The sequence below is a fragment of the Plectropomus leopardus genome, chromosome 18, assembly GCF_026936395.1.
Source record: "Plectropomus leopardus strain MGB_pleo_1.0 chromosome 18, ASM2693639v1, whole genome shotgun sequence".
Taxonomy (NCBI): Eukaryota; Metazoa; Chordata; class Actinopteri; order Perciformes; family Serranidae; genus Plectropomus; species Plectropomus leopardus.
This window is the reverse complement of record NC_142193.1, coordinates 14,444,364-14,465,968: the sequence shown is the minus strand read 5'-3', so window position 1 is coordinate 14,465,968 and position 21,605 is coordinate 14,444,364. Positions and strand designations below refer to the sequence as shown.

Sequence of the window (21,605 nt, the reverse complement as noted above, 5' to 3'; positions counted from 1 at the left end):
TATGTACCACTGGGTTTGCTGCGAGACAGGTGGAGAATGACAGGCTGGACGCTTTTGCCGGCGGCTGAGGCGTTCGGCCTCCCTGGCCAGCAGAAGTCGCTGAGAGGTGCCACGGCTTCCCCGGCGAAGTCGTTGGTGGAAAGCCAGTCGTAGTCCATCACAGTGAAGGTCAAACAAGCAAACCTGTGTCTGTACTGTTCCGGACTGACGTGGCTGGAAGACACAAGATCCAAACGAATCAGGCTGCAATCAGGGAATGCATAAATACAAGAAGGAAGAGAAAACAGTACTCACAAGTAAAAGAGTTCGTCGAATACTGGGTGCAGGGTCTTAAGTTTCACCTGCGTGCGTTGACTCTTGGCCATAGGGAACAGATGGTGAGGACAGATTTCCACTATCACAAATGGGTCACTCAGTCCTAAAGAGGACACAATAAAGTGAGTGAAGACTCAATTTTCAATAGTAACTAAACCCACAAACCACTTTTTCTTTTTCTTTTTTTTTAGCTTAAAGCAATATATATGGGTATTCAGTATGATGGTTGATTGATTCAGGTCCAACTTTTGACATTTGAGCGCAAAGTAATACAATTCTACATACTATGCTATAAACATGCATAGTGACTGCCCTCTGAAGGCTGAAACCTGGCTATTGCCATTGAATTTTGCTATTGGCTGATCCTAGTAGCAGGAGTCTACTTTCATCACCAACACAGCTCCCTGTTGCTGCATCGCTGCAGCCCTCTCACCAACCAACCACTGACTTTTTTCACACTGAAGTGAGGAGGGACTCAAGCCAAAGGTGAAGGCTTAGTTACTCTTTAAAACAACAACTTGCATTCAAACTTTTACCGTTAGCATCCAGAGCAAGGATATCTGCAGCGTGCAGAATCTCCACTGTCAGTCTCTGCTCCGGAGCATCGTAGTAGCACTTCACACTAATCCGGCCATAACGGGTGTGTTTGAGTGTTTTCTGAAACATTAAAGACATATTATTATTCTTAACATGTAAAAGTGAAGTAACATTACAACAATATTATAATACAATATAAAAGCACAACTCATTTTGAGTTTCCAAAAGCAGAACCAAGGTGAAGGAATTATTCAAAGCGTATATCAGTCTACATGCTGCATCATCTGACAGCATCTTGTTTTTCAGGACTCCAGGAGATTTTCAATCAGAGATAAAACAACAGAAGACAGAGTATTGTGCCAACCAATCAATACGCCTCTGTGTACCTTAGGGCTAAAATGAAAGTGTCAGCCTGGTAAGTTGAAACACACCTGTAGGGAAATCTTCTCCAGATAGTACTGTTCAATCAGCTCAAAGGAGGAACATTTATTCAGCCTCAGCTCCTCATCCACGACCTAAAGCAGCACAGTCAGAAAAGGAAAAAGTCGATTTTTTTTGCATTTAAAACAACACAAGCTTACCAAAGTACTTTACAAACATAGGGAAACTAAAAACAGGGCAGGCAACAAAATCCTGCATGTACCCAGTCAGAGACCTAGATAAATTCAATGCAGAAACAAAAAACAATCAAAAAAAAAAAAAACCAACTATTATAAAAGGCCAATTAGCAGTGGCAACATAAGTACTCAAAAACAAAAGAAAAGAGGTAAGCCTAGAGCTGTGGTTTTGATGTGTCCCTCTCTGTGCTTCCCCTAATCCTGAGGGACAATCAGTAATGACTAGTCAAAGACTCGAGTGATCCAGATGGGTTTTGGGCATTAAAAGGTCAAATAAAGTGAGATGAAGCAATCCAGTAAGTGCTTTATAGACAAATAGTTAAGTCTTAAAATAAACTTTAAAACTGACAAGGAGCCAGGGTAGGGAGGGAAGTGTGGGTGAAATATACTCATGTCTACAGGAACCAGTTAAGTGGAGCAGTTTTCTTCACATTGTGTGAAGACTGACCGACTCCCATGTCCAAGGAGTAAGAGCGAATATGAATAAACGAATGGATTACTTTTTCACAGGATTTTACCTCGATTACAGTAGGAAAAAGCTGCCTCTTACCATGGAATTGATCTGTTTGTCAAGTTTAAACCCAGAATAAAATATCATTGTATGGCTATTTTGCGTGAGGTTTCACAAAGGATAACAGTGGGCCGAGTTTCTCACACAGAAAGCTGCAGGATTCTGAAAAAAACCACCTCAGTTTTCAGTTTGTTTAGGATTAAGTTTTTGGACATCCAGTCATTAATGTCCTGGTGACATTCAAAAAGAGGCCACAGGGATCAAGGGCTGTGGCTTTTTAGCAAGAGGTATGGCTTGGTATTGTCTGCAAAGTGGGAGCAAATATAGAGAGAACAGGGGAAGCACGACAACAGAACCCCAAGGAACCCTGCAGGTAAAGGGGGAAAGGAAACGAAAGCATTCCCTGCACAAACAGTTCATGATTGACTGTGTCAAGGTCTTAAAGTATTAGAAAAGCACAGTCTGCTGCAACCAGCATATCATTTGAACTTTTAATAGAGCTGATTTAGTGTTTTGTTGTCCCTAAAGGCAGATTGAGAAGCTTTGAATATTCCATACTTGCTTTTGGAGAGATAAAGTTGCTGGTCGATAGATTTTTCCATAATTTTGGATTAAAGAAAAAGAAGAAGCTTTGAAATGGGTCTAAGACTAGACAAAACTTAAGGGCTCCATTACATCAAGCTGACAGTTGGCCAGAGTTAGGCCTTTGGTGAGTGTCTGTTTTTAATTGTGTGTCCCACACCATTGGCACTAGTCAGTCCTTGTCTGCTTTTTTTCTGCTGATTCATACTATGTTGGTTTTGTAATGTTACCATGGTGTAACCTAGGCATAGCCATAGCTGTCGCTATTCCAGTGTGTTTTCAGTTTATGAAAGTTAATTGTATTCTTTTGGTCATCTAAAGAGTAGCATTCAGCGTCTGGTTGTACTAAAAGGCCAAGAAGTCAAATATTCAGTTTTCCTGGTAGGTCCATTTTATTCTATGAGTTTTAAGCCTGTTTTTCACGAGCAAAAGTTGACATTGGCATTAGTATTATCTCAGTTAATTAAATTGTTGCAAACGCAGAGTGCTACCTCCACCGTCACGTCCAAATGTGGTCACTTCAGGCTCCAAAAATCCAAGAAGGTGACAGCCAAAATGCCAAACTCTGGGCTTCAGAAGTCCACAAACAAATGGGTGATATCATGGTGGCTACATGCATTATTTTATACAGTTAGTAATAGTATTGCCAATTGCGTTAATAGCAGCATTAATAGTGCTCAAAAGGACATTTGGTGCATGGCAGTTTTCGAAAAAACACCTTAGGCAAGCAAGCAGCCCTACCTTGTAGTCTCCACTCTTCATGTCTTCCAAGGAAAGACCCTCTCCCTTTGCATGGAAGAACTGCAGCAGGGTCTACAGCAATTAAGAAAAACAAATATGTATAAATAGAACTTGCTAGCTGGGACTCATCACATTCATCCCGCTAATTTTAATAGAATGAAGTCTCATCACAGTAGAAAGACTGTGTTGTTCACACAAACAGCATGAAACCTCTGGCAGGCAAACATGATATCTGTCTGCCAAACTCCAAAGTCGGCTCTCATGAGTAGCATGCCGTGACTTTTCATGCATATCTGTCACGTCCACTGCCAGCTGGTTAAACTGGCATCAGAATATACAACAGCTCCCACATTGTCATTCAAGAGGGAACTCACTTTGGCACTGAACTAATACCTAGCGACTTCGCGGCTTCATAAATATCTAATGTATGCTGATGATTGCACGACAGCAAGCACAGAGAGCTAATTAAAGGATGATGAGAACAGTAGCGATGATTATTTGTACAGAGTTGACACATGTCCTTCTGAGCAGACTTTTTTTGCCAGACTGGAAATAACTATGAAAAAGTAAAGTGTGATAAAATGTAGTCTCTAACCTCCACTGTGTACTGGAAGCGGTTGTAAAACTCAACCTGAACGCCTCTGTTTTCTGCAACAGCATCCAAGATCATCCGCAGGAGCAGCTCCCACATGCTTTGGAGAACTCTACAAGGCAATAGACACAATGAGACACCCACACATTTTTGTTTACCAGATCTTTCAATAACACCCCTGTACCCTCACTTAGCCTTGTGAATGTTTTCACAGATAATAGCTTGATAATTGTAAGTTGTAACACAAAACATGTCTAAGCAGTATTTGTTCTCATGGCAAAGAAAACTAAATCACAGCTTCTTATTTGCTGAGGTGCCACCATTTTCAATTGGTACTATTGAAAAAAACCCCAACCTTATTTTTCAGAAAACCTTGAGTATGGTTATGTAAATTAACATGGATATGCCGATATATGTCTTCATTTTTATACAAATTGATATATTATTTTGGGTGTGCAAACATTTGTCCCAGCCCATCCATCTAGCCTTTTTTATTCACTAATCATAGGCTGGGTTGTGGGGGCAACAGTATGAGGAAGGTATTCCAGACCTTCCTCTCCATAACAGCATTTTCCAGCTCCTCCATGGGGATCCCAAGGTATTCCCAGGCTAGATGAGATTTGTAATCACTCCAGTGCATTTTGGGTCTTCCTGGGGCCTCTTACCAGTTGGACATGTCTGGAAAACCTCTAATGGGAGGCATTGAGGTGGTATCCTGATCAGATGCCCAAACCACCTCAACTGGCCCTTTTTGGCGCAAATGAGCAGCAGCTCCATTCTAAGCTTTATCCTGATTTTTGAACAAGATACTGAGATAGTTGAACTCTTTTGCTTGTGATTCTCTCCCAGGCGCAGAGAGAGAAATCCACCATTTTCCATCCTGGTTTTCAAGTCATGTGTATGCTGATGACATTGGTTTAGTTTCAACACTGAGGGGGGACAAATTTCATTTATGTAAAGGGAAACACAAAAATATTCAAAATATATAAATACAATAGAGTATTCTGCAGTGACGCTCTCAGGCATTCTGGATTACTTTAAAATGTTTCTTCTTCTGTAATAACTTTTTTTTGTTTAATGTTATCCTTGCTGAGTCACCACATGTGTAGGCATGACTTAGATGTAGACTTTACTCCCTTATCTTTTGTGTCCTTTGTTTGGCAAAGTAACCTCTTTAAATGTGCATGTGGAGCCTTTTCATATGAATTATACATGTATAATTTTAATTCATTTACAAACTCCTTGATTTAAACAGCCCATGTGTGTTTCAGCAAGGTTTTGACTCATGTTAAAAAACTTTCTGCACTTGTAAAACACATATCTGTAATATATCTGTGAGATTTTGAAAATGAAGTTGTAATATTTTGAAAAATATGGTAGTATCCCCTTCGGATCATTTGTTACACAGAAATCCATTTGGGACTCGTATCTCTAGACAAGACAAAGTTTATGGAAGCTGCTGTGCACTGCTCTTCCCTGGAGAAAGAAAATCAAAACCAAATGAGAACACTCTACCACCTCTGATAAAGTGAAGCTCACAGCTGCTTCCTTCAGCTTTTTGGTGGAGAGCACACACAGCGACATAGATCTACTGGTCAGAGGAAAAACGCCATACTGTAGTTCAAACTCTATAGGCTACAGTATCCTACGGACACCAGAAACAATTTCTTATCCAGTGCAAAAACGAGGGAGTTAACCTTTTGTAGAGCTGCTGAAAATTGTATTTAATATTTAATTATACATACATACATATGCAATATTTAATCGCATATGTAATTAAAATTAGAGTTGGGGACAATTATAGAAAAAAACAGAAAAGTGGTATGGACAACCACACCTTCTCTGCCATAATTACACCCATGCTTACGATGTAGTGTTGTATGCATGCAAACAGTTGGCAACCGACTGGACAGGGGTCCTTTGCTGAGGTGATGCAGTTTTGAGCTAGCTCGTCAAATAATACTTCAATCTTAATGTCAAAAACTGAATGACTATCAGTGGGAGGTACTACAGTGGCTTTAATGGTTTGCTGCACCTATTTTAACTATTTTTGTATGACATGCTACATGTTTTGTGAGTTTATGTTGTGAATTTTGTCTTATTTGTGTTTCTTAATTATGTACTAAATGTTTTCTTTTATCATCAGCTGCACAGGCCCACCAGATGGAGATGAGCAATTAGGCAGAATGTGGTTCAATTATCAGAATAGTTATTAAAATGAATTTGCATTGTCCCTGTCAAACAGAAAATAAATGAAGTCATATTTCTAGCAAGGAGAGAGAAGGAGAAAGTAATTACCTAGTCAGATTCCCCTTGACAAGGTTGTCAGTGAGGATGACCATGGTGTCTTGTAAGTACTTCATGAGTGGAGACACAGCCTGGAAAAAAAAGTCACATTAACATACTTTACCTACATACTGAGGCTGAAACACCAATAATTAATGCTGTAGAGAACCACTACTAGGCCTTACATCATCATTGTTGATGGAGTCTGGAGAGAGGCTGATGTGCTGGATGTACCTCCGCAGCTCAGGCAGCATCTGCAGGGAAAAATTCTCTCATACGTGTGCATGCAGGTGCATACAGTTGGTACAGAATTATGCACATAATGCATATAAAGATACAAACAGTTTCAAAATTTTGCTTATGGTTTACATATACAAAATGGTGCAGTGCATTTTTTTCCATGCAAGTCCTTTGAACTCCACAACAGCAACACTGAGTCACAATGGAGAACATATTTTACTGGATAACTGACTCCCATTATGGCCAAATTTGATGCAAACTTCACAAAAAACAAACAACTTCATTATGTCACCTCTTCAAAATCTAATAAACCCAGAATTGCTGCCTCATGGTTGTACTTCATGAACAGTTACAGTTTACATCTATGCTATCTTGTCTAAATGCTTTCAATAGGCTATTGTGAAATGTTGTCAGAATTAGCGTATGAATTGTTGAGTTATGGCAAAAACTTCCAAGTGGATGTTTTTGCAAAATTTGAAGAAATTTCCTCAAGGCCTTCTTGAGATATCACATTCACAAAAATGAGAGAGATGCAAGGTCACAGTGACCTTGACCTTTGACCACCAAAATCTTATCATTTCTTTCTTGAGCCCATGTGAACATTTGTGCCAAATTTGAAGAAATGACCTAAAGGTGCTGTTGAGCTGTATAAGGATGAGATGGATGAGGTCAGACTGACCTTGACATTTGACCTGTTACCAATAAAATCTAGTCAGTTAATCTTTGAGTCCAACCAGACATTTGAAATTTCTTTAAGGGGTTTATGAGAATTTGTGTTCACAAGCATAGGTCGGACTATTTAATGATGCACGCGCACTTTTCCCTGAATATTAGTGTTCTTTGAACCTACTCCATTAAATAACTGCTAGTAGAAACATCACCTTGCCAACTGAAGTGAGGTTTTAGGTGGTTACTTTATATGTGTACCATGTCTCATACTATCAAGTAGAATGCATATCTGTAGGCAATTGTGTGTTGGGCCCCGCACCTTGTCGGTGAGCAGTGTGATGAGACGTTTGGCTTCTCTCTGCAAGTCCAGGTCCATGTTGAACAGCTGTCCATTTAGAGCCTTGCAAACCTGTTCCTTCCCCTCCATCCCACAGGACTCCTCCATGGCCCGCTCTACACCTTGCCAGTCCAGGTCACGGGGCAGGTGACCCAGGAAAATGCGCACGTGCTCTGTGTTATTCAGGGCGATGCACAGCTAGCAAAAAGCGAGGAGGAGCAAAGAGGAGAAACAGAGGGAGGAGGTGGAGAAACAAAGAAGGAAAAGAAGCAGGGCTACAGAGAGGTGGAGGGACGGGATGCCAGTGTCAATGATTGACAACGACAAGAGGCAATTGCTTTTTTTGAGTGCAAACATCTCCTGCTGAGCTCTTTGTGTTGCCAGGAAGAACACTTGTTGACATTTACATTTACCCACGTCACTCCATGCCCTCCCTTTGTTCTATCCTGCTACAGGCGTTACCTGCACTGTGAAGCTCTTGTGGTCTCGGCCCAGCTGGTTCCTCTCAATCTTGCGTGTTATCATCTCTGAGTAGCACACAGCCTCGCTGCAGAAATTCTGTGATGGATAGAACACCAGTGCCTTTTTTTTACAGAATAACATGGTAAAATCTTTATTTACTCCTGTGTGTATGTATGTAAGGCTGTTTCTATTCGTTCAGAAGTGGCAACACTGAAAGCAGCACTTACGTCTGTCAAACGAGTGACAAAGATGAAGGCCCCCGCAGAGTCTGGCCAGGCCAACTGGAGCCAGATCTCGCGTACCTGGCTGAAGCATGTTGTCACCTCTACTGCTGAGGAGCTGTGTTTGGCCTGCTGCACAGGCTCGAGCTGCTCACAAAACACATAAAAACACATGTAACACGCATAGCGTACGAATAAAACAGGAAACATGTTTTCCAGGACTAATTAATGACGATGCAATTTATGTGTTTTTTTAAGAAGCTAAGCAGTGCAAAAATTCAATCCCCTATTAAGCATTTATAAGGATTATGTTAACAATTAATCAATGCATTATACCGCACAATAAACACACTAATACATAGCTGTATGCAGCTGTAAAGACAATGCTGTGTTTATTAATGCATTTGTCAAGAACTACAACTCCTATGACCCATCTATGACCAGTGAATAAAGACCTAATGAATGCTCAATAACACAATGTAACATAGTCTTAAACTCATTTACAGTAATAGCTTTAATCGGCCTGTGGATTAACTGTTAATAAATACTTAATAACATGCTTTGGAGTTGTTAAAAAGCATTTTTTTCAATCCAGATTAACCACATGTATTTACAGTTAGTAAATGCTGTACAACCAACCACCTATAGTTGTTTTAAGGCAATAAATACATATGTTTGTAACTGCTTATTTATGCTGCATTCATGCTGTGTTGGAATATGAATTCCCATTTGTGAAAATTCAGGTGAACGCCTCCTGATGCTGGAAAAACAACTTGAAAAGACAGCAACAATTTTGGTACACGACCTGCTGACTTTAGATGAGTGTGTGAATGCAACATCGTACATTGCTTAAAAAAAACAAACAAACAAATGAAAAAACAAGCAAAAATAACCAAAATTAGGATATTACAAAGAAAATGACATTTTACATACAAAGGATCTGTATGTGTATGGATGGTTAATCGATGTATTAATCAATGCTTTAACTTGGATTTTGTAGAACTACTTTATTGATCTTTTATTTGATCAAACATACAATGAAATATCAATTAACAACTACATTATAATAACCTCTCACCTTGTCTGTTTCCACTGCTTTACGGATTCTGTCACAGGATCTGTCATGAACGATCTGCAGCCACTTATGAATTGAGGACTTGAACCAGTTATGAAAGCCTGTCAGGGCCAACATTTTGGCATCCCTAGTTAGAGAAGAACACAAATACAAAAGCAGAGGAAAAGGCTGTATTCTCATCTCCTCACTGTCACTTCAAACAACCATCAGTCAGAACCTTTTACGCTGCTATATGAATTGTCATGAGAGCTGAACTGAAAACCAACTTGAGAGGAAGAAACTCCCGAAAGCCTTTGAGGATTTTCAAGGACATGAAGAGCTCAAAGATGGTCTCTCCCATTGTCTGAGTCAGCCTTGAGCTCTCCTGCTCCAGAGTCCCACAAACCCGCTCCATCGCTACATTTACATCGTCGGCTACCTGAAGGATAAAAGAATTTCACTGTGTTCAAGTACCTGTATCAAAGTCAACAAGACACAAAACGGCTCTGTAAGACTTGTTTACAAGGACTTTGTGTTGCATTTGAAATGACATACCTGTTTCTCCAACTGTCTGTATGATATGCTGAAGAAATCTACTTTCACCGCACTGTGAGAACAAACAAAGGATGAGATGTCGTCAGCCCAACAACAATGATCGGAATCAATGTTTCTGTGCTAGCTTTCTTCTTGATGAGATATTCAGTGTTGATTTTTTACCTGTAGAAGAGTTTGTTGTAAATGTTCTGGGCTCTCTGTACATCTGCACATGCGGCATCAACTACCTGAACCAGCTTTTTCAGCTGCTCCTCCAGAGTCTACATTGTGAATACAACATGACAGATATCAATATGTCCCTTCAAGCTAATGAAGAAAACTTTGTTTTTCTTGCATTCCTCCACAGCGAATGATGCAATAAATAAATGAATGAATAGAAGTCATAGCGATTTATGTTTAGCAACAGCAAAACTACATTGGATTATTCGTGAACAATCTCTAAGGCAACTTGTGCAGTATATTTTCTTTAAACCTAATTTATTCAGTTGCACGCTAGGTGCTTACCAAACACATGAATTTTTGCTAAAACATTACTATTTAACTTTGAAAACTGGGTTGACAACAGTTTTCTAATGCTGCATTCAGATGGCTTTCACAAGCGATTTGACCCTTTAAAAGCTGAGCGAATTGGTTTGATATCTTTCAAAAACACGAGGGACAAGTCAATAGGCAACTCTGCAAAAAGACAATGCCCTGAAAATTTGTTTTAAAAAGGGGGGTGTTAAGAAAACACTTGCGCATACGGAAAAGTAGCACACCTTTTACCATTTAAACTCTCCTCATGCATTCAGTTGAAATTCTGCCTCCCAGCTTGTTCATGAGCCAGGAGTTCTGCTGTTAACTTTCACCCAATTCCTGTCACTTACTGGATGTTTTGATATAGTTTTGCTTCTGTCAAATGCTGCCACATTTTACTTCAATTCATCAAGAATTTCTTCTGTTTTGGGCTACCTTCATCACTGTGGAGGCATGCAAGAAACTTTCTTTACAAATTCAACATGACACAGGGTGAGTAACAAATATACAAATGGTCATTTTTAGCATGAAGTATTTCTTTAATAAATATAAACATACCCCTTCCTCTGGTTTATATCGCGCAATTAAGCTCTCGTACCACTCCGCAGTTCCTTTCTGTTGAAATGATAACACAAATTAAGGAGAATATTTAATTAATTTCCTGCACTCCGTGGTTGGCAGAAATGTGAATCATGTCAGCCCTGTCCTTTTCGCTGCTTTTATGTAATACAAGCATACACATGGGTACCTTTCAGTGAATTTTTTTTTTTAGATTGCAATTTCATTGTTACCTTGACAGCAGTAGTGATGTCCAAATGCAGTTCATTTCGAAGAGGACAAACAGTCTTAAAGGCCCGCATGTTTTGCATGTAGCCAATCCCCCTGGCATTCACAGACAGGAAAAAGCCAATTACAATACAAGGTGGCTTTCAGGTCACGTATATGCTGGTTCCATATCATATTGTTCATAGAATATAAAATATCAAAGAGACACAAAACCTTCAATTTTACTAAATTATTTCCGCTCTAATTGTATACAGGATCCGGAGCTGTCTTTGCAGGAGAGGAGAGATGCAACTTTAACTGTTAGCTGAGTCACTCTGTCTGTGTGTGAGTGTGTGTGTGTGTGTGTGTGTGTGTGTGTGTGTGTGTGTGTGTGTGTGTGTGTGTGTGTGTGTGTGTGTGTTTCTGAGAGGTGTAGAAAAGATCTTCCTTGAGCTGTTGATTACTGGGCATAGCTGGACTTCTTTTTGTGTGATGGTACCTCAATGTCGCTACCTTTAGAGCAGAATACCTCAGCAATACCAGCCAGATTGCCATCAAAAAGTAAAATATAGGTATACCCATGGTCTTGATTGTTTCTCATGATTTTATGGACACATGTTTTTTGGTTAAAACATCTTCTTAATGAAATCGGTTGTGTGTCTACATTAATGCCTCGATTTCCATGAAACTGAATGTGGATATTCATGTTTTCCATAGGATGAATGCTTATGCTTTGGTGTTTTCCTCAAGCTAAAAGTTCAACAAGCAATATAAAAATCAACATCTAAATATATCATCTTCATTTCACTGATCTGACCATTGGATTGAAAGCATAATATCAGATAAGTAATAGTAAATGTTATGTAAGGTATGTAAGTTGTGCTTATGACTTTTATTTCTACGGAACTACACCTGTGAAACGTATCACAGCGCATAAGGAAGCACGCATCTACTGCTAGTTCACTTAGCACCAGTAAGCTAGCTAAGATTACAGCTCAACCAAGGAGGTCGGCTTATTTGTCTGTGAGTAGATACGCGCTTTTTTCTGGTGATAAGGTAACAGGTGTAGTTCGTTAGAAAGTAAATAGTGCCTACATGAAACCGCTCACAACGAGGTCTGTGGATTATCTTTTTTCAATCTTTTTTGCGCTTTGAGCACCACATGCCGAGTGCCATCTAGTTTCATAACATTCGTGAGAAGGCATACATCTCTACGGCTGATATCTCCAACTCACACCAAGTCAATCTAGATTGATAAATAACACTACAGGTAAGAGGATAAAATATGTATTTTCTTTTTTTTTTAAACTGACCCTTTAAAGTTTAACGCAACAAAAACTGTGGTCAGGAACAAATGTTAAAAATTGAAATGAATAATGACAAATGATTAAGATATTTCTGTTTAAGGAGCCCAATGCTGCTTCTTGAACAGAGCATGACTGACTGGTTGACGTCTCTCTGTGTCTGCTGGGTTGAGAGGTGGAGCGTGTACCTGGTATGGTAGCACAGGCGAGTTTTTGATGTGATGTGATGGCAGTGTGACTTTACCTCAGCATGAGCTCGTAGCGTGTAATGGCAGCGGCGCTGGTGCAGGGGAAAACCTGACGCATGTTCTTCATCAGGCACAGGCAGTGCTCTGTGTACAGCCTGAAGCTGTCTGACAGCTGCCTCTCCTGGACACAGGAAGGGCCCTCAGTTATAGCTTCAAGTACACTGGCTGTGAGACATTTTTGGCTGAACCAAAAACCCTTAATGTATGTCAGTGAAGAGCTCAGCTAATGAGGTGACTTTTTCCAGATGATGAGAGATTTTAGTTTTCTAAAGAGAGGCTGATGGCGGAAAATCCTACCAGGTCTCCCCGCACAGCGGTGGGGTCCCACTCTGCATCGATGGTCCTCAGGAGGCGCAGCAGCAGGGAGTAGCACACCCTCTGAGTCCGATGGTGGCTGCTGTAGCACTGCCAGCGACTGGGTTAAAAAACAAAACATGCAAATCTTACCTGATGCTTAAGCTTTCATATTTGATTTGATCAATTTTATTTATCCGTTAATACTTACATAACGGCCTGTTGGAGAGGTGACAGATCAGTTTGCACAGCATGGTGAGTCAATACAGTCCATGCTGCAGGACAAACCTGCCCGTTCCAGTTGTAGGGCTCCCTCTAGAATTATATATCGTAGATTACCATGTCAGATTAAGAAAAAACGTAAAAAACTTCAGTTTGTTTCACACATAAACTAATATAATGGACATAGCCACGGTGACGTCACTCACTTGTTTGTGAACTCCTGCTTTGTAGCCTAAAATGTGGCGTTGTGACTGTAGCTATCTTGGATTTCTGGAGCTTGAAGTGACCATAATTGGCCAAGAGATTGGAGCTAACCCTAAGGCTAGCTGCTAAGCTTAGCACTGTGCATTAGAATCTGTGGTTCACTGTGAAAATGCTAATCCAAATTTTCACTAGCAAAAAACAGGCTTTAAACCATAAAAAACAAAATGTATATAATATTTAAACGGGTGAGTTATTAGCCATAAAAATCAACATACTCCAAATTCATCCTCTGCCGTTCTTCCTGAGATTTTTTCCTTTTTTTCCCGTTACAGGGGTTCTTTTTCGGGAGTTTTTCTTTGAGTGATGTTTGGGTCTAAGGGCAGAGGGATGTCATATACTGTAAAGCCCTCTGAGGCAAACCATGTTTTGTTATAATGGGCTCTATAAATAAAATTGACTCTGTTTTGGAGTCACCCTCAAGTGGCCATTTAAGGAACTGACTGCAATTTTTGGCACTTCTGCATTGACTTAATTTTTCAGCCCTGGGATTGCTGCTTGGTTTCACAAAATAGCATACATTCAACTAATAATACAAAATATAAACACTGCTATAAACTAATGGACAATACATAAAGTATGTAAATGTAATTAGTATTACAATATGTTAAACTGTGGTTTTGTGTTTCTCATACAGGTAGCTTTGAATAAATGTCCACAAGAAACTCACCTTAACATGTGCATGCTCATACTCCACAATCTGACTCAGCAGTTTTTTGTGAACGGAGACATTTGATTCTTTCTTAGACAAAGTTGTGTCTCTCTGAATGAAACAAAGAGAGCATAGAAGTTGTAATCCTTCACATCCGACACATTCAAGATGAAATGTATACTGTACACTGAATTCACAGACCTGGCTGGTGAAGAGCTTCAATATCAGGTGACATTCTCCCTGAACTTTAGACGTACTCGATCGGGGCTCCAGCTTAAACCAAGTATCATAACCGACGACTGGGATCTCCTGCAAGAAGGAAACCAGGCACATTAAAACACTGACATACTTCCAGGGAAATCCTTCGCACTGTATCCTTCTGAGAATCTGTCTGTGGTTGTTTTTGATTTGTCACTGTAGCTAGACGCCTCTGACTGGTGAGAGTTTGTTTTGAACACTCACATTCAAAGGGATGTTGATGCAACCAAGGAAGTCATCGGCATTCTCCTCAGAGCCTGATGATGCAGATCCATTGGCACGCACTGACTTAGCTATCTGCTTAAAATACCTGACAAGAAAAAGCAAAGTTTTGTCACAGTTTGAACTCATATTTAAGTGAACTGTGACACCTATAATCTAACAATTTTAATGTTTAGGCATTTAACTAACTGTTTTATCCACTGTGACTTACAATTAGAGCATTGTCAGAGTTTCATTTCCTGTTGAAAGTTGGCCATTATCCTACTCCAAATTTTGCTCCAAATGGTACACATTTTCCTTCACAGGATTTCAGTCCTTTTGTCCCTAGGTTATAATTGACATTTTTAGGTGTTCATTAGACTTGTCTGCTATTTATTAGTCTCTCCATGGCCCTGGTTGAACTCTCTGTGCTCTCTGTGTGCACCACGTTATTGGACTGGGCTTTCTGTATGTCAATCCATCTTTACGGTTGAAATGTCAATTTCACGGGGTCACTTTGTTGTTTGCAAAGTGACCCCCTGAAATTAACAAGCAGGATGGTGTCAGTATTTTTCAACTAATATTCATTTACTGCAACTTTTGGCTTCATTCAAATGAAAAATACCCTCTGATTGGCAGGTTGAATGACTTATCTATTGACTGACAAAATGCCAACTGGATGATTAAATTAATTACTGACTTCTATTAATTGTGCACAAAATTGCAATTTGTGATTGAGAACTAATAAGAATGCTGAATGGATATTCAGCATTTATTACATAACGAGTATATAAGACATCATTACACTTCACTACATTAATCAGGATTGCACAGCGCAGTTTGCTGTACCTGCCCATCCCTCGAAGTCCGCTGACTTCATTGAGTTTCTTGCAGGCCTCAGCAACCGACACATCATCGTCATGATCCCTGAAGAAAAGAGGAGAATTCAGAGGTTATTACAACCTCTCATTTCCAACAGGAACATTATCTTTGAACAGCAATCAGCAGAACTCAGAATAGAAGGAGATCTACAATCAAGCAACACTCAAGAAAAGCATTAGTCCACAGTACCTGACCGTTATTGGAATCAAGACTCCCATGGGCGAGAAAAGTTCCTTTAAGAGCAGAATAACGACCCTTCAAAATATCTCTTCAACATGCCTCACAGTCTTCTAGGTTGTTAAAAATTAAATGGGTAAAAGTTTACAGTTCAGAACTGAGCTCAAAAGGCAACTAAATCTGTGTACTGATAGTATTCTTACTGAAGGATATAATGGATAAAATTGTCAAGTATAACCAAAATCAATCATCTTTTTCAACCAAACTATGATATCTATTCTGTTTGCTTGGTGATTGTAAAAGTTAAAAAAATGTTGAAAAATAGAGATTTTGGTAAATAGGTTGTTGATTTCAAAGGGTTTTGACAAATATTACAGCTAAATATAGCTATAGTCTTTCTTTTTCTGCATGTATGTCTTTTGTTTGTGATGCAACAAAATAAGAACAAAAACTAATCTAAGATTAAAGCAAAGTTATCCATCCATCCATCCATTTCCATTTCAGTTTTTTGGGTTGTGGAGTAGCAGGCTGAGCAAAGTACTCCAAACATCCCTCTCCCTCCCCAGCAATGTTGTCCAGCTCCTCCTCCAAGGCATTCCCAGGCCAGATAAGATATATAATCCCTCCTGCATGTTCTGGGTCTACCCTGGGGCCTCCTACCAGTTGGATGTGCTCTCTAACAGGAGAGTTCCTCAACCTACCTCCACTATATGGAGGAAATTCATTCTGGCCACTTGTATCTGCCATCTCATTCTTTCGGTCACTACCAAAAACTCATGACCACAGGTGAGGGTCGTAAAGTAGATGGACTGGTATAATGAGAGCTTTGTCTTCTAGCTCAGCTCCTTCTTCACCACGATGGTTTGGCGCAAAACCCACATTACTGCAGATGAGACGCCAAATCGCAGGTAGGAGCAAATTTGCCCCAATCAAATTACATATAATGACAATCAATCGAAAAATCCTTCTTTGTGTCTCATGATGACATTTAAGGAATTGAAGGTGTACTAAACTTACCATATGTCAAGATGTAAGAGGTCATTGTGAACATCCTCTATCTCACTGTGAAAAAAAATCAACCAAAAACACGAAAGTCATTAATCTCCATGAGTAAATACTGATAATAAACACATCAATGTTTTAGTGGTTCTTTCACAGAGATGACACTCTGTTGCACTGGTCACATTACTAACAGCTCTGGGCTTCACTGTGAAACAAATGAAACTGTGAATCCTGCATGTCACACATATCACCATGTTCTGCTGAAGGTCAAACTGCTGTACTCACAACACAAAGTGCTCGTCCCACACTGGGTTGAGAGTCTCTGGTTTGACCTCAGTCACCTGGATACTCCTGGCAGGTAACACCTCCTTAGTGCTTGAGCGTTTCTCCAGCTTCTCCCGCCGCTTCCTGAAGCTGAACTTTCTCTCCTTCTTCTCCTCCATCTCCCGCGGGCTCTGGCCCAGCAGGATTCCCAGCATGCAGTAGGGGTCACTGTAACCTGGCAGGCCATGGGGTGACGCATAGAAACGGTTATCGCACAAACTGTTAATGTCACCCTAATGATACCGTTACAACAGCAAGTAGAGGGAAAAATTAGAGAATTAAGTGTCTTGTTTTCGGAAAGTGCTCGTCAGCATAATAGGTGCAACTAGAAGTCAGTGGGCTTGTCTGAGATAAATATTGCTTAATGTGGAAAGTCTAAAGTCTAAAGTCATCTAATTTGTGACACGTCTGACTCAATAGCAAGTGACTTGGGTCCAAACCTCTGCTATGTAGGGTTGGGCACTAAATCTATATAATACTGATATCATGACATGAGGCTAGATATCATCTTAAATCTTAGATACCGTAATATTGTAAATGTTGTCTTCTCCTGGTTTTAAAGGCTGCATTGTAGTAAATTCATGCAATTTTATGAACTTACCGAACTGTTCTAGCTGTTTTACTATTTGCATTTACTAATTCAGTCATTATAGCCACATAACTGATCATGTATCAGAAATCTTATTGTGTAAATATTTTTGTGACAGCACCGATACTCAGCCTACAATATCGGTGCAATATAGCTATCAAGGTATTTGCATATTTGATTTTCTCCATATCACCCAGCTCTATCACTATGACTGCATATGTCTGATTATTTCTTTTAATAGAAATATTAGGAATAGCATGTCCACCACAACCATATTCCCATCTTACAATAAAGAAATACTATTCAAATAACAAGCCTCTCCTATTAGGGTGCTTTTAAATAATTACATGCATACTGTGCATACATGAAGAGATGCAAAGAAAAAGGTATGCATACAAGATATTCACATCAGTGATGTATGTCTTACTCAATTAGAATACAAGGCTCAACATTCACATCTGTATGTGAAATGTCAAGCTTTACTGTAATTTATTCAGCTTCTGAGGGGTGATAACAGCATGAAAAGTCTTGAGCAGGTCGGACAGGATTCTACCCATCATGCATTGCATCAGCACTTCTGATCAAACCTGCACCAAAAGTCATACCTTTTTTTTTTTTAATAAAAAAAGTTAAGAGTTATTTAATGCTTAAGATGTCTCACCATTTGCATCCTTGGCCATCAGACTCTTTGCTTTCATGACAGAAACTCTCAAGGAAAAACTGGCTCTCTGTGAGAAAAAAGTAAAATGTGAACAAATCAAGGTTATGTGTTGAGTACATTACAGTATTTCACATAACTTGACTCCTGTATCTCCATTTAAAACAAACATCGGCATTCACTCTAGAGTAATAATGTGAGAAATCACATCCTGCATGCATCATCAGATATTTTATGTACTGGCTTTGTGAGTTGCAGGTGGAAAAACATATGTTTCACTAAAGGCAAAATAACTGTAGAGATTAGTTAAACGGCAAAATATTTTCACTCACAGCATTTTCAGCAGTCTATTATAACAGCTCACAGTTCTTAAAAGAGGTATTTGAAAGGTCTGTGGCAGTCAAGAGAAAGATATACAATCATGCGGAGTGGGGCTTTTAGGTCTTAGCATCTCTCAAGTCTTCAAGGGCATCAGTGCGCTTCAACAGCTTCTATGCTTTGACCACTATTGCTGTTCAAACTATGGGCATGAGAAAATATCAGCAAATGCACTGAAACATAACCTGGGGCTGCTCAACTGCGGATTTCTAAATGATCTGCACTTTGTAAAAAAAGTTCATTTTGTTATGTTTTTAATGTTTTAACACCCCTAAGAACTCAGCCAGAGATTTTCACGTTTTAGCACATTTACTTTTGTAATCTATATTTTATGTCGTTGTTGTTGTATGTTGGACATTTGGAAGTATCTTTTTCTATTGTTCAGAAACCAGTTTGTGTCCATTTACTTCTTCATACAATATGACAATAATTAGGAGACTCTTCACATTTTTAGATTGTCATCATAAAATCATTGTGATGGAACTTAAGGCTGTGTTGAACAGTTGGAAAAATACACGACAGTCTAAAATAGTACAGCATGCATTCGAAAATATTCAGTAAAAAAGCTAAAATTCGCTCAAATATTGTTGTGTGCCTTCAATATTCTGTTCTTTTTCTGTTATTTCTGGATCTCTGTGGCATGATCAGTAGTGCCCCAAGACATTTTTCATAGAGGTGACCAGATGGGGCCACTGAAAATCTTGGGGTGGCACACCAAAACCAAAGGCCATACCACAATTTCAGCAATTCTATTTTGCTGTTGTATGAATATGGGTTACTTGAAAACTAGGTCAGTATGAGAGTTAAGAAATCACATACCTATATAACATGAAAGTTATTGAGTGTAATTGTCTGGTACTAAAAAAAGTTAAAATTTTGAGTTCCACAACAATCCTGATTTAAAGTGATATGTATCTGTATATACATCTGTTTATTTTGGTAACAAAAATCATGTAAAGATTTTTCCATGACTAAGACGAGATGTTGATAAACTAAAAATAGATTGTTGATAATAAAAACTATGACGAAATGTAGGTTTTGTTTTTCATTGACCAGATGAGATGAGACAATTTTCTAATGCTGATGAGCAGTATAAGCACATATAGGCTGGTAAACACCAGTAAAGTGGGTGCCAGGATGTTTTTCCGCCCAGCAAAACACTCTCACTGAAGCAATTGTGTCAGGGTGGCTACGACCACCCCTTTGGCCATCTCTGACAGGACCACTGGTCATAAAGCTTCCACTCAGTTCTACTGGACAAAATGACCTGTGACCTATGATTTTACATTACAACTACTTAAACTTATACATAAAACTTCAACTTTCAATGATATGTTGTATATAGTCAGTAATGTCATAATATTATATTAGCAATCACTGAATATTTAATGATCAGGGTAAATGTTTCCCCTTGAGTGTAGAAAACTGATGCCAGCTTTCACTGCCACAGTATATCTGATGGATATTGTCATGGCAACATTTGAATGGACTTGTGTATGAAGAGTCTCACCTTGGATTCTTGAACTTTTTGTAGAGTGATATCATGTTCCTCCTCACCCATATCAAAGACCTTGGAGAGATGATCAGACAGTAAAAATGCAACAGAATATATATTCTAGAAACACAAGTTTTTTGTTACAATTCAAATTGCACCACTATCCACTCCAACACAACAGAAATTGTATATATACATAATATAAACCAGCACCTGACCAGCTGGCAACAAAACACAACGTGAAAAAAAAAATAAGACGCCCACACCTGACATAAAAGACGCTACAACCCTTGACACGATTTCATCTGAATGGATGTAATATCACAGCTGAATATCAGTACACAGTGTGACTGGGCTTTGATGTTTAATCAGGTTTGAGCCAAGAGCATCTGCTCAGATTCTTACAGCCTGCTCACAACAAATAACACTCTTGATGAAGCTAACAGCAGTGTTACTAACAGAGATTTAATAGAGCTCAGAAAATAGAGGTGTGGATAGATGCATGGATGGATGCATACTTGGATGGATTGATTAATAGATACCTTTAGCAAGTAAGCAAACAGCTCTTCATCACTTTTCACGTGTTCGGATGATGGCACTCCCACTCGGTTGACCACCGTGTACACAGCTTCCTCATAAAGCAGGTCCAGCTACACGAAAACACACTCCACTTAATAACAGCCCTTCAAAAATAAAAGCTCATGTTCCTTCATGCTTTCTGCTTTGCTGCACATCAAAGGCAGGGAGGGGGTGTGCTATCGTGACTTTTAAAATTTAATCCCTGCTGAAAATCTGATGAAAACAGGGAAGCTGAGCTGACGCACCTCTGTCCTTCTGATTCTGTCGGGAATAAAGGCCTGGTCCACATGCTCCTGCGGCGGCGGCACTGTGCAGGCCCCTCTTTGGCACTGTGAGGGGTCAGAAAAAGTTCAGACTACCTTTCTAGCGTCTCTTGGAAGTATGGTAGTTCAGTCAAGTGGTTCCAAATTTAAGGATGGATCCCCTCCAAAGGGTAACAAGATAAATCTAGGCATAGTGAGATTAAGTATTGAATAGGGCAGAACAGAAAAAATAACAAGTTTGTAGATATTTTTTGGACTAACCTTTGCTTTTTGTCCCCTCAAAAAATGTATTTGAAGGGAACCATTTAAGGGGTAAATCACTCTTTGGTGAGACTGGTAACAACCCAAGGTCATACAAAATGTGACAAAATGTGACCAACCTCATTTTTTGTGAGGGATCACATGCTAAAAAGGCAACCACTGGTTTTAAGTACATTTGGTTTTATGAGTGTATCATATGTTTTGTCATGTTAAATATGAATCTGGTAAGTATAACTGGCTAGTACAGCCTTCAAATAAATGTAGTGTAGTGAAAATTTAATATTTCCCTTTGAAATGAGGTGGAGCATGGGCGCATAATGAGATGAATGACCCCTTGGCACAGATCTAAAAAGGCCCCACCACTCCTCCTACAAAGAGCAAGACAAGCTGTAGTTGGTGTGCGTCTTTTTGTGGTTATGTCATGCTTTATGGTCATGTTGTGACTCTGTGAGTGATATTTGTTTCGTCCCTTTGCAGTAATTTTGTCTCTTTAAGGGACTTTTTGGGTTGTTGTGTGTCCCTTTGCATGTCTCTGTGGCCATTTTTGTCCCTTTGAA

General features: G+C 39.4%; 1 protein-coding gene across 1 annotated transcript in view; it reads right to left on the bottom strand.

Moving 5' to 3' along the window:
- The window catches only part of baiap3 (BAI1 associated protein 3), a 48,420-nt gene that overhangs the window by 6,064 nt on the left and 20,751 nt on the right, over positions 1-21,605 (bottom strand). Inside the window, exons 4-33 of the mRNA XM_042505409.2 lie at positions 20,770-20,853; positions 20,488-20,595; positions 19,961-20,020; positions 18,076-18,142; positions 16,787-17,000; positions 16,517-16,561; positions 15,290-15,367; positions 14,444-14,549; positions 14,183-14,290; positions 14,000-14,092; positions 13,058-13,161; positions 12,850-12,967; positions 12,549-12,673; positions 11,027-11,117; positions 10,794-10,850; positions 9,882-9,979; positions 9,720-9,771; positions 9,452-9,603; positions 9,189-9,312; positions 8,117-8,257; positions 7,890-7,985; positions 7,410-7,625; positions 6,367-6,435; positions 6,194-6,273; positions 3,899-4,007; positions 3,304-3,375; positions 1,284-1,367; positions 852-972; positions 295-418; positions 8-213 (exon numbers count right to left, since the gene is read on the bottom strand). Of these exons, the coding sequence (XP_042361343.1) occupies positions 8-213; positions 295-418; positions 852-972; positions 1,284-1,367; positions 3,304-3,375; positions 3,899-4,007; positions 6,194-6,273; positions 6,367-6,435; positions 7,410-7,625; positions 7,890-7,985; positions 8,117-8,257; positions 9,189-9,312; positions 9,452-9,603; positions 9,720-9,771; positions 9,882-9,979; positions 10,794-10,850; positions 11,027-11,117; positions 12,549-12,673; positions 12,850-12,967; positions 13,058-13,161; positions 14,000-14,092; positions 14,183-14,290; positions 14,444-14,549; positions 15,290-15,367; positions 16,517-16,561; positions 16,787-17,000; positions 18,076-18,142; positions 19,961-20,020; positions 20,488-20,595; positions 20,770-20,853 (3,202 nt within the window). The remainder of the gene's footprint in view (positions 1-7; positions 214-294; positions 419-851; positions 973-1,283; positions 1,368-3,303; positions 3,376-3,898; positions 4,008-6,193; positions 6,274-6,366; positions 6,436-7,409; positions 7,626-7,889; positions 7,986-8,116; positions 8,258-9,188; positions 9,313-9,451; positions 9,604-9,719; positions 9,772-9,881; positions 9,980-10,793; positions 10,851-11,026; positions 11,118-12,548; positions 12,674-12,849; positions 12,968-13,057; positions 13,162-13,999; positions 14,093-14,182; positions 14,291-14,443; positions 14,550-15,289; positions 15,368-16,516; positions 16,562-16,786; positions 17,001-18,075; positions 18,143-19,960; positions 20,021-20,487; positions 20,596-20,769; positions 20,854-21,605) is intronic.